This window comes from Pygoscelis adeliae, unplaced genomic scaffold, assembly GCF_000699105.1.
Source record: "Pygoscelis adeliae isolate BGI_AS28 unplaced genomic scaffold, ASM69910v1 Scaffold93, whole genome shotgun sequence".
NCBI lineage: Eukaryota > Metazoa > Chordata > Aves > Sphenisciformes > Spheniscidae > Pygoscelis > Pygoscelis adeliae.
In genome coordinates, this window is record NW_008824469.1 from 861885 (window position 1) to 874541 (window position 12657).

The window sequence follows — 12657 nt, forward strand, 5'->3', positions numbered from 1 at the left end:
AGGATCAGCTGAAAGAGAAATAGTTGCTGGTCTAATACTGGAATCCACTGGTAAGAGCAGCTTCTCTTCAGAGAAGACCAACATAAGCCACATCTGTTTCTAATATACAGGCAAGGATGTAAATTTTTTCCACATAATCTTCTTTTAAATCAAAACTTATTAGTAGAAATGAACTACTATCTGAAATGATTAGGCACGGCTTCTCCACTGCAGTCAGTGCTGACAACCACATCTCTGCCAGCTCAGAATAAACAATATAACTGAACTCCATTACAAGCGTTATTTTTAATTCAAACACATGCCAAACTGTGCTACTAGAAAGCCAAAATACTAGCAGAAAAAATAACAACTGAAGAAATAAAAGCAGGGCCAACTTATGCTTGCCTGCTTAATTATATGCAGTAACTACACAACTTAGTGATACACATGAAACTCAACTTTTATTAACTTCCTCAAAAGATTTTACATTTAGAATATACTTCTTCAGAATCAATAATTTAATTCCAACAAGGTTGTGTTCTTAAATCTCACAGGAGTAAAAACAGTATCCAGATCCCCAGAATAAACGTTGCCCTACAGCCCTGTGAAAACACAAATCAGACATACCTGGGAGAAAGCCAAGTTCAGCACCGTTTCAGAAGCCAAGTACTGTAGACTATATTCTTGAGAGAGGGCAAGAGCCTGCAGCAGGACAGGCAACGCTATGGTATGACATGAAGACCTCCAGTAGAGCTCTGCTATTGACAGCAGTACACTAACCAAAACAGGGGGAAAGAATTACAACCATTTTCTTTTGATGAAAAATGTCCACTTGTTTCCCAAACAAGTATTCCATCCATAATGGTATTGATTTTACTGTGAATTACATTACTGCATATACAATATACTTCAATTACACCCTTAAGAGGAGATGCACCAACATACAAAAGATTAAATAACACCGTAGCTACTCTGAAGGTTAGCACAAAGGTACAATTACACACATTTCTATTTCCTATTTATTTTGGATGCAGTGTTTCCTTCTTCTGTAAGTCTTCATGGAACTTTAGAACAAGTTTACTACCTTTTAGTTTACATCTTTAATAAAAGATGACTAGGTTTCAATTCCACAATATTTTGAGGATTCCTCCATGCCATGATTAATAAATGAAATTACTTCCTAATCTCCAAATCATAGTAGGTAATCTGAAGACTAGTTAAGTCTGAACACAGACAAATTGAAATGGCTGATTCTAATCACTGCAAAGTGGCTTTAATACTCTGAAAATGAAACATTCTTACCTAATCACCATCTCAGTGTTCTTGATTTTCTGGCAGTGGATCAACAATTTCTGCAAAAGTTTGTGTGCCTCTGACATTTGATTTTGGGCTTTCAATACAATGGCTTTTCTGCCGTGGTAGAAAGAAAACATCACTGATCTTATTTTTATATTTTAGATACAACTCTGCTCTTCAGAACACAGTAAAACAGGTCTCTATTTTGCGACCTCTGTTTCTTGTAACTGCAGAATGGCATTCTGACAAAAGCATACGCACGCTATACACACCGGCGGGGGGAAAAACAGATATCTCTGATTCCAACTGGACAACTCACAGGCAGAAAGGATCAAACTCATAAAACAGGTTTAGATAGAAAACAGGGATTGCCAAAAACAAAGGCCAAACAGGCAGCAGAAGTGGGAGGGCATGCAAGCTAGAAAGCACAAGTAACTACTTGTAAGAAAAACAGGTATGAGGTAAAGTAGCTAAAATTGGCTTGAGCTAACAAGGATATGGGGAAACAGGGAAAGACTGAGAACAGGGAAATAAGAAACAAATACACAGCAGTAGGGGATGTGTACAAACGCCCTGAACCCAGACGTTGAGTAGAATATTTAAAGATCAGGGAAATCACAAACAGTCCAGTTCCAGAAGGACAAGCATCAGGTCCCACAGCTTGAACACTGATCCTCCAACTTACTGGCATTGGCTATGTTTTTATGTGTTTTGCCTCACTGAAAATCAACATGAAATTGCTTTTAACAGTAAGTTGTTTTTCATACTCACCAAATAACAAGTTTTAACCCTACCTATTTCTAACATGTCATTCTCATTTAGAAACAAGGACCCATTAAAGTGAGAGAAAAATCATGTTGGTCCCTTTTGTAGATGTAGAAACCAGGACACAGATGAAGACACAAGCTCAGACTAGGCCTGAGATCCCTAGGTATTTGACATAAAATTCTGCTTTGTGCTTAGGTTTGAGTACAGTTACCATGGCACATTTTGAAGAAGTATTTTGTGTTCTCGCAACAGATCTACAGCTCTAGAACAACACCAACTTCAGCAGTGCTAGTCCAGTTCTTAAAAGGTCCACAGAAACAACTAGAAATTATTATTGCAGGGCATACTCTAATGGAATAAGCACAGACAACGTGACCATAATTAGTTCCGGAAAGGGAAGAACATGTAAGCACACGTGACTGCCAGCAATCATTTTGCTGAATTTTTCATTATCTTCATGGGACACACCTGCAAGTGTATGCAGGTTCAGGATTTCTTACCTGTATACGCCTTCAATGCTATTAAGTGCTGTAATTCCTGCTACAAGAGAATCTGCTATATGATATCTGCCATCATTCATGGCTCTCTCAAACTGTATTTTCTGATCAAACAGCATCCAAAGCTAAACAAAGAACAGCCAGGAACAAGTTTTAGAAGTTGTGCCTGCTCATTTTCTAATCCCAAGTTAAACTTACTTTTTATTTTCCCCTGTGGATATTTATGTTTAGACACAACTAACTCCGCTGTCCAGTTACTGGATTTACTAAGTTTCTGTCCTCAATGGAAATGCTGAGGCCTGGATTAATGTTTCAAAACCAAACCTCGCCTATTTGACTGCATTTTAAGTAAAAAAGCTCTTTTAAATCATTACTAATGCTTTGAAACAGTAGACTACTTCTGTAGCAAAAAGAGAAGGAGCAAACTATATTTAATGGAATCTTGAACACTTCAATATAAATACTGTCTTACAGACTCATGTGTTAATGTCTTTCCGAGAGTCACACAAAAACCGGCCTATTCTCTCAGTTATTTCTGGATCGTAATATATCAAAATAAGTAGCACTAATCAAACAGAACTTTGAAGCTCCAAATCAATGCAGAGCATTTAATTCCTATACCTGCTCATGAAAGAGATGTATATTCCTCTGTCAATGACATTTCTATTTACACAGATTTTTCTTAGGAGGCTATGGTGAGATAAATGTGTCGCCAGTCTTAAAACAACAGAGGCATCTTTTTCATGATTTTGTAGAAAAGTTTATGCCGCACAGCTTCCTGTGAGGTCATGAGCCAAGGGAAATTAGCAAACGTATAGCCCAAGGCATACAGAGGAAAGAATTCAGATGCAATGGAATTCAGATCCTATTGTATAATAGTTACATAATTTACAGGCTAAATTATAAATATTCTACCTGTGCATGCTGACTATTGGGAGGAAATCTTTCCTTTAGGTGTTTCAGTATTTCAGAAGCAGCTGTAAAGTATCCCTGTAACACAGAAACAGCACTCTGATTAACGTACACTGGGGCAAGCACCACTCCCCTTGATTTCAATACAACCTTCACGGAAAGAACTTGCCAAGCAAAAACCCTGTATTTTCTTCGCCCCCAATGCAGACATTAAAGGCAGAACAAAACACGAGTCAAGTCTCGCACCCTCTGTCAATAACACCCACACGTCCGCTCACCCAGATGACATTTTGTGCAACTAGCCATAAAACTCACCTGCTCTGCATGTAGCTCAGCCAGGTGACACAATACGACAGCAAAGGACTCTGTGTTATTCTGCTGAACGCCCACATTCACAGCCTCCAGACTGTTCATGCTCAGCAATGTTTGGGCTTGTTGAAGTGCCATGGTGCTTGTGCAAGAGAAACACCTTTTAGCTTTCCAGCAGCAAACAACAACCATTTTTAATCTACAGTCTTGTTATGACAACAGTCTAAATTTTCTGCTAAGCCAGGGGCCTGGGGGAGAATGAAAACTTGTAAAACAACTGCTATCCAGGAACTCTGGACTATGCAGGCACATCAAGTACTACATACCAAAAGCTGCACACAGTCTAAGCAGAGAGATGCTGAAAATGGGGGCACAGGAACAACTTACGATCTATTGCCACTACTAAATGGAAACTCAATCTCTTCTCCAGTATGAGTTTTAAAGGAACACAAGAGAATGGAAATAATTGCACTCAGCCTGTACTGAATCACAGTCTGATTGCTTTATTTTAGTGCACTGGAGAGACACAGTCACTTGTTACACCTATATAAATAACTCAAAATGCATTATGTGCTAACAAGTACAGTGAGCTAACCCAAGAGTTCAGAAGAAACAAAATACCTGCGGCCGTATAATCTCCAAATGGCAGTCTTCTGTGCTATACTAATATCAATAAGCTCTGACAAGCTGTGTTTCCAGTGCAACAGATCAGAATCTTTTAAGGCATCCATTAGTTTGTTGGCAGCCTTTCCTGCAAAAGCTCTTTGCTGAACCAAGGACTGTATTCCCAGGGAAGCAAGGTACTGGGAAGAAGAAAAAAAAAAAATACCAAGAGCATTGGAAGATAATAGAGTACTCTACGCTTGCAAATTACACCGGAGAAAGAGTTCTAAACTAAGAAAAAAATCCCAAAGAAAAAGAGGTGATGTTATTCAGCACAGACAAAGGAACACTGCTCCAGGCATTTCTTAAATACCCACTTACGCACACCCACATGTATGTGAATGCCATTTTGTTAGATGTAAAGGGTAATTTCCACTCCCCCACATAGAAGTCTTAAAGAGGATGACAGGACTTGTACCTGGATTTCTCCAGTGATGAAACAGCTGTGAAAACAGAGCCTTCCCTCCCCTTCCCCACCAAGCAGCCATGCCTGCTCTCATCTCCCAATATCAGCAGTTTAGTTCCTTTTAGAACAATTCTCTTAACAAAGAGAGTGCAGATCTTGGGGAAGACAGAACTAAACAGTAACAGCTAACAGATTCAGGGCACAAAACTAAGGGGAGGGCTGCCTTGCAAGATTTCACAGCTGGGACAGAGCCATATAAGTAAACGTGTTCAAAGCCCTGCCACAGGCATCAGCACTGAGTTTCAGGGAAGGCAGAGGCACAAGAACCTCCCTTGAGCACCAGCAGATTGTGCTATGGGCCTAAGGCCAAAACGGTGCATGGGGCCAGGCTAGTAGCCACAGAGAGTTCTTCTGCCTGAAAAACAAACAAGTTAGAAGGAAAAACAGTGAGCCTTGCAATAATACACTGGCATTAAAGCAACTGAACTCTGGTTTGTTAATATGAAGAGTAAAAATAATAGAAACAGCTAGATTTTGGAGTGTTAAAATAGATTTGTTTGAATTCAGTTACATATTTTGAACAGACCAGCCACAAAACACAAAACCCTCTCATGCACATTCCCCTCACCACATGTATTTGTCCTAGAATAAAGTTAAAGATAAATGAAATGGACTTACCGGCAAACCAAAATGTAAAGATTTGTTTACAGAGTGCTCCAGCAGAACACAGCTATCGAATATCTTCTGCTCCAAGATGTACAACCAGCTCTAGCAAGGGGAAAAGTTAAAATCTCATCGCAAATAGCTAATGGCTGCAGCGCTTTTAACTTCTCTTACTTTTTGCACAGAATGCACAAAGACTCACTGGAAATGCAAACCACTCTTCAGAATTAACACGATACTAAGCAAACTTCTATTAAATGCTGCACAGCAAAATATATCAAAAGTGCAGCTAGGCTCGGACACTGGCTTGACAGCAGTCAACGCTGGAGGATCAGAGTAATGCACAGAAACCCTGTTATACAGTTAACTGTGGAAAGCAGTATCTCAGGAGTTTGATACCATTGATGCCAATTCATTATAACAATAATGTTAATTACAGAACAAAATACAGAGAAATCTAAGTCTTTCCCTCCTCCTTTTTGTTTGCTCAAAAGAAGGCTGATTACTCTTTGAGAATCCAACAGACAGTAAGGAGGAAGTTTACCAAATACTTTGTCTCTTTAAAACATATAAGACTAAACATCGAGCTTAGTACTGAGATCTTAGTACTCTGGGATCACAACTCCTGTTTAAGAAAGTAATCCTGAGTTGCAACAGAACCATCCCATGATCTCCCGATAGTTTGTTGCTCTGGGTGACCCACCTGCCAGAAGCAACGTCACCCCACTGTTGGACAGTCATATTTAAATTACTGATGCATTTCATGAGGTACTACTGTAAGAGTAGTTCTGCAACAGTTTACTGAGCAAAGGCTCAGATAACACAGACAAAGGTGACTTAACCTCCATTTCAACGCAGCTATCTTACCAGGCAGTGCTGCAAGCAAACATGGTCATTAGACTCCTGTGCAATTCGGATGGCTTCCTGAAGTGCAAGTTCAGCCTGTTGGCTATCAGCAAACAGAAAGGGAGAACATATTAGTATTCCCACAGTGCTTAAAATACAGCATTATGATACAGAGGGATAGTGATCTAAATTATGCATATCGCACTCAGAAGAGAACTCTGATTTAACAGACTGCTGAGAAAGCCTGTGTTTTCCTCCTAGCACTTCAGCAATATATTCTAGTCTTGAGGATAATAAGCAAGACGGCATCTACAAGCCACCACAAAAATGCAACTGTAACCCCTAAGCGGGCTTTCAAACCCTGTACATGCCAATGTGCCAAGTTATTGCTTGAACAGGGGCAACGTGAAGTATCTGCCCATGTAGAAAATGTTGTTGCTCTCAATTTTGCAGATGTCCTTCCCATCTCCAGTCCTTTTACATGATGCATCCAGGCAGCAGTCAATAAATGCAAACCATATATGGAGATGGGTAAGCCAGCTTTATCAACAAAATAACACCCACCCCATGGCATTTTAAAATTTAAAAAGTTCAGATGGCTCTTTTTTTTTTAATTATTCTTTTTCCAGACCATCAGCTCTATGTTGATTTGCATGTTAACAGAAAACCAACCACACTTTCCTGAGAACATAGCTGAAAATAGGCATTCAAGTCCACTGACCTTTCTGAGGTCATGGAAAAGTAGCAATTGAGAACTTAAATACCTAGGAAACAGTTGCAGCTGGACACAGACAAATGTCAACTCTTACCCTGCTGTAGATGGCTCAGTTATAATGGAAACCAAATAAATGTCAAAATAGAAACAAACCAAAACAAATCAAGATTCCAAGAAAATTCCAACCCAACCCAACTATAGCTGTTATCAAATTACAGAAAGTGCCTTCTTCTCCAGAACAGATTTTCAGAGTGAAAAAAAGGTCTATCTATCAGCACTTACGAGAGGCAGCAAGATGAATTTTAGTTGTGCGGTACAATATATTAACTTACTAATGGCCAAACCGACAGTGCAGTGCAGCTAGATTCAGCGCAGCGTATCTCAAACTCCGACCGTAACCTTCATCCCCATTGCTTTTGCTTTCTGCTCCAGTGAGAATTAAACGGTCAAAATAATGAAGGAGGCTGTGTGTTGAACTGAAGACATCTTGCACTCTGAGACCATTTAAGTAGCTTAAATAATGCTAAAAATTGAAGCAAAATCACCTTTAACTATACAGAACTATCAAAACAAAGTTTTTATTTGTAATTACTATGTATCTTCTTACTGAGAAAGGTAGCCTAACAAGCGCGACCGTAAAATACTGCATGGCCAGGAAAGGGCTTGATCAGAAGTTGCAGCGATACTGATAATACCTGTGCAGAATTTCTGTGAATCTTGGATAAAATTGGTTGTTTTCCCTAACAGGATCTTCCAAATGGTGTCCCATAGGTCAAGATCTGGCCATCAGAATTATCCCACCCAGTCCGAGACCTCTACATAGGTAGAATACCTCTATTTATGTGCTAAGCAAGAGTGGGAATGGAGGCATGACTCCCACTGCGTCTGCACTCATGAAGATACACAAAACCATGAGCACTGCTTCCAAATGCCGTGCAGATAGAAAGCAGATGCTAAAAGTATGTATTTTCTTCTTGGCATTGAGACCTGGGCAGGACAACCCTTTGTGTCAGACAAACAGAACACTGGAGAGGACTTCTGGAGTTGTGAAGTCCAGCCCCTGCTATGACAGCCCTTTCAAGGATATGTCTCCAAACGGGAGCAAGGAAAATGCTGTCTGCCTCAGCCCAGGGCTGCTGGGAGGAAGAGTTAGAAAGTAAGGCAGGAAAGAGTTGACTGGGAACTCGTGGAACTTGCTCAAGAATAAGTTGTCGAGGAACAAGGCAAATGCTCACAGCTTGTTCCATCCATTTTGGAGAAGTTTATAAAACCGTACCTTTGTGAACATTGGTCTGGAACCAACTCGCAATGTGAGTTGCCTATTGCTTTCAGTATAAATTGCTATTAAGCGCCAGAAGTAAAGTGCAGTAAGCAAAATCAACAGATATTGCACTTAATACTGATTTTTAAACTATGGGAGTATAAGGCCTGAAATTTCTTAGGAAAACGTATGTAAAAAGAAATAAGTTTTAGGTTTAGTTCAACAAGAATGCACTCACATAGTCCCACCAAAGTTAAGAGGATTATATCTGTGCATAAAGCTAGACATGTGGTTAAGTACTTCGCTTAATTAAGGTTTCTGTACCTTCAGGAGTTTCAGTCTGAATTACTAAACATTTACATGCAACTTGCTCACATTTTTATCATCTGCTTATATTTCAATATAGGATAAATTACTCCCAAATAATCCCATCCTAGAGATACGAAATCCCTTTACAACCATTTTGAATGAAGAAAAAGACACTTACTGCTTCAGCAAAGTCTGGATTAAATTTTAACAAGTTGTTCAATTCCTTTTGTAAAGATGCTGGAGTAAGAGCCTTTGTTTCATCATTCTTCAATAAAGAAGCCTGGAATAAAAATTGGAAAGTAAAAGTAAGATAAGTAACTCAAACTGGAGGGTTACAAATATATTTTGATAACGCTTGTCAGTTTGTGATCTGCTTGGAGAGCATATTAAAGAAGATTTTGTAACAGCTCTGTTTACTATGACGCTGAAGCACCAGTGGCAGTTTTATTCTGTGCTGTATTATAGCGTTCACTTTCCAGAGATCAGAGAGACCGAGTAAAACAAAAGCTTATTCAAAGGACTGTTTAAAGGTACTTAAACAATTCTGCTTAAGTTTCTCTTTGAAGAGCTAATACAACGGACTGCTTACTGGAATTACATGTATCTTCTCACAAAAAAATTCAGGAAACTAAATAAAAGTAAATCCATAGTTTGCTTTGGCAAGTAGATCAATTAATAAAAAGTTACAATACTCTAGTTACTAGAATAAGCATTACTGAATACTGAATAATAAAAAGACTTCAAATTTCAGAACCCTCCTAAACATCCTGATTCCTCCATAATACTCTAATTAGGAAAAAAAAAAATCATACACACCAGTAGTGGATACTCTACATAAATCACACCTGCCAAAAAACAGTTTTTGTGTGTCATGTGTCACGTGACACAATGTCACTGCAGTTAAAATCCATACGTTGTGCCAGATCACTGCAGTCTGTCTTGTCTTCGCATTAAACCCTATTTCTAACTCTACTCCTGGATAAGGGGTTCCCTGTTCTGCACGTGTGTAGGGAGGTTGAAGTGCCAGCAACTGGAGGTAGATCACAGGGGTCTGTGTGCCTGTGGTGCCAGCAGCTGGAGCGGGGACCACAGGTCACAGAGGCCCATGTGTCTGTGGTGCCAGCAACCGGAGCAAGCGAGAGCACGCATGTCAGTGGGTGACCACTGGGGAACATCAAGCCAGACTAGGCAGAAAGTAGGATAAGCAGCTCGAGAGCCAAGTATTGAAACAGCCATAAGACTGGGCCAGATATGTTTCTCTGAAGAGGACATCTGGAGGAAGTCCAGGCCAGCCAGGAGGTCCCAAAGCCAAGTGATGGAGAGACTGCGGGGCCTTTGGGTCAACTGAGAGATGCATTGGTATGTGTCTCGTGTCTTTCTGCTGGAGGCAACTGGAGACAAGACAATCCAGGGGCCAGTTACTTGATAAACTGAGCGTATGAGCCCAGTTACTGGTGGAATCAAGAGGGGGAGAGAGAGCACACGTGTATGTATTTCACACAAATGGACCTTCATCCTCATCAGCCAGAGAGGGGAACGTGATAAAAGATAGCATATTCAGCCTGACCACTGGTTGCACTGCGGGTCATGGAGCTGCAGGAGCTTTGCCGCAATCAGGCTACTGGATTCAGCAACCCCTAACTGTAAAGATCCTAATGGGACTGAGAAGTTACTTTGACCTTTTAAAATTTATATGAAACATCGCTTATTAAAGGTATTTTATTTTTTTAGCAAGCTATTATAAGCATGCAGCTCATTTACTGACATTTGTACCCATGTGTATTTCTGCTCCATTTTGTATTTACCAGCTGGAATAATCAACAAAACTGCACATTTAGCAGACATCAAATTTGAGGCAAGTAGTCAGAACAGAAGTGACCTTCTCAGAATCAAGTATCATCATATGGTGTACGTGCCTAGATAAAACCTTTTTAGCCCCAAGTGCTCATACTGAGCAACTACATGCAAGATATCAACAAATCTTTAACAAATTCAAGAAAACATCATGTCTGACACTGCGGATAAAACTGAAGGTGAAATTCATGTTATGGATCATTTACTCAACTTTCTTCAAAATTAACATACCTGCTGAGAAAGAAAATACTCTGCTTGTTTCTGGGAAAGAGGCCCACTGCAAGATATCTCTTCTTCCCTGATAAGAAGCACTCTGGTTAGAAACAAGGGCAATGAAACAGAATACAAGGAAATACCTTTTATCAGACACTTCACACTTTCGCTTTATAAAGTTTTATGAGATATTAGAGCTCAACAGCATGAAAGGAAACTAAAAGAAGAAAACTTAATAAAGAATAAAATCTACTACATCAGAGTTAGCACTCCAAACGATTTCACACAGTTTAGCTGTGATCTTCAACCTGCAGAGACCGTGGTCAGTATGAATGTTACCCTAAATACACGTGAAAACCCAAAGAGAAACAGCAGATAGCAGATTTGGGGCTGACATATTCAAATGGCTTTGCCCTGTTTTTCCTTTCTTCTGAAGATAGTCACAATGAAATGAACTGGCACTTTGGGCACATACATCACTCCAGAAAACAGCTGTTCTGCAAGAGCAGACAGAAGTTTATTCCATGGAAAGACAGCAACTACAGCATACAGCCAGACTCCAAAAGCTGTTCAGTGACTCATGCTGTAGCAGAGCACGCACAAGCACAAGTTTATATAAAGACAGTTTAGAAAGTACATTTTAAATATATGGATACACAAAATGCTTTTAGGATTATTCTTACAGTGGAGCAGATAAAAAGTCTCAATATTTGCTTCTCATTTTTGATGTAAATAGACGTGAGTTCTTTTACTTAGAGAAGGGTGAAAAGAGAAACCAGAAACATTAAGCTTAACTTTTCCTCAGTGAGCAATCTTTCCCTGCTGGAAGCAGAAATGACCTCTCCAACAGCTTTATCACATCACACGCTAGCCCAGCCAGCAAAGTCATTCAGCAGCGGGCTGTACAGAAGGGAACCGTGGGCAGCATCGGCCTTCAGCTTGCGATTCCCTAAGTGAGCATGAGAAAGGGGTACCGCCATCTTCTATGAGACACCGAGCAGAACTGCTGCCATTCACAAGTGTTACCACATGGTGGCACCAGGGAAACGGAGAGGCCACCCAGCTCTGCCGGTGTGCATGAGGCTTTAAAAAAAAATACAAGATTACCGTACACTACATCTCAATATCGCAGCTGAAGTCGTTAGTGGTAGGACATGCACAGGGCCTAGATGAGCGTTCGTGGAGTTTGGAATGTTTAATGTCCATCCTGAGCTCCAGCTTAAGTTTACTCTGATATGTACAGAGGTAATCTGAAGTAAGGCTAATTCTCTTAAGAAGTGGAAAAGACTTTAATATTAATATATTACCTTAAAGGTACATCAAGTTCTTCTTTCTCCATTTTCCCCTCCAGTTCCTCTGTATTTGTCAGTTCCATATCACTCTCATCAATTCCATTTTTCTCCTCATCGTTTTGAAAGTACTGCTGAAGTGCAGTGTAAAGTTTATAGACCTGACTAAAAGAAAGCTTATTGTATGCCAAGATCATATGGCGGAGAAACAGACCTGCAAAGGAAAACATCTGTTACGACAACTGTCTGTAAGGTTGCTGCTTCAGAGAGAAGACTAGAAATCATAATAACCAGAAGACTAAATTGCATTATTTAATTTTCCCTGCCCACGGCAGGGGGGTTGGACTGGATGACCTTTAAAGGTCCCTCCCAACCCAAACTATTCTATGATTCTATGAATTTTGCTTAAGTGTCTCATCTTAGCCTACTGTCCTGGTTTCAGCTGGGATAGAGTTTATTTTGTTCCTAGTAGCTGGTACAGTGCTGTGTTTTGGATTTAGGGTGAGAACAATGTTGATAACACACCGATGTTTTAGTTGTTGCTGAGCGGTGCTTACACCAGTCAAGGACTTTTCAGCTTCCCATGCTCTACCGACTGAGAAGGCTGGGGGTGCACAAGAAGCTGGGAGGGGGCACAGCCAGGACAGCTGACCCCAACTGGCCACAGGGACATTCCA

At 40.2% G+C, this 12657-nt stretch overlaps 1 protein-coding gene across 1 annotated transcript in view; it reads right to left on the reverse strand.

Moving 5' to 3' along the window:
* The window catches only part of ANAPC5 (anaphase promoting complex subunit 5), a 14324-nt gene that overhangs the window by 919 nt on the left and 748 nt on the right, over nucleotides 1-12657 (reverse strand). The window contains exons 2-13 of the mRNA XM_009321184.1: nucleotides 11999-12194; nucleotides 10710-10776; nucleotides 8803-8904; nucleotides 7387-7577; nucleotides 6361-6442; nucleotides 5509-5598; nucleotides 4383-4564; nucleotides 3768-3903; nucleotides 3456-3530; nucleotides 2544-2665; nucleotides 1282-1389; nucleotides 599-754 (exon numbers count right to left, since the gene is read on the reverse strand). Of these exons, the coding sequence (XP_009319459.1) occupies nucleotides 599-754; nucleotides 1282-1389; nucleotides 2544-2665; nucleotides 3456-3530; nucleotides 3768-3903; nucleotides 4383-4564; nucleotides 5509-5598; nucleotides 6361-6442; nucleotides 7387-7577; nucleotides 8803-8904; nucleotides 10710-10776; nucleotides 11999-12194 (1507 nt within the window). The remainder of the gene's footprint in view (nucleotides 1-598; nucleotides 755-1281; nucleotides 1390-2543; nucleotides 2666-3455; nucleotides 3531-3767; nucleotides 3904-4382; nucleotides 4565-5508; nucleotides 5599-6360; nucleotides 6443-7386; nucleotides 7578-8802; nucleotides 8905-10709; nucleotides 10777-11998; nucleotides 12195-12657) is intronic.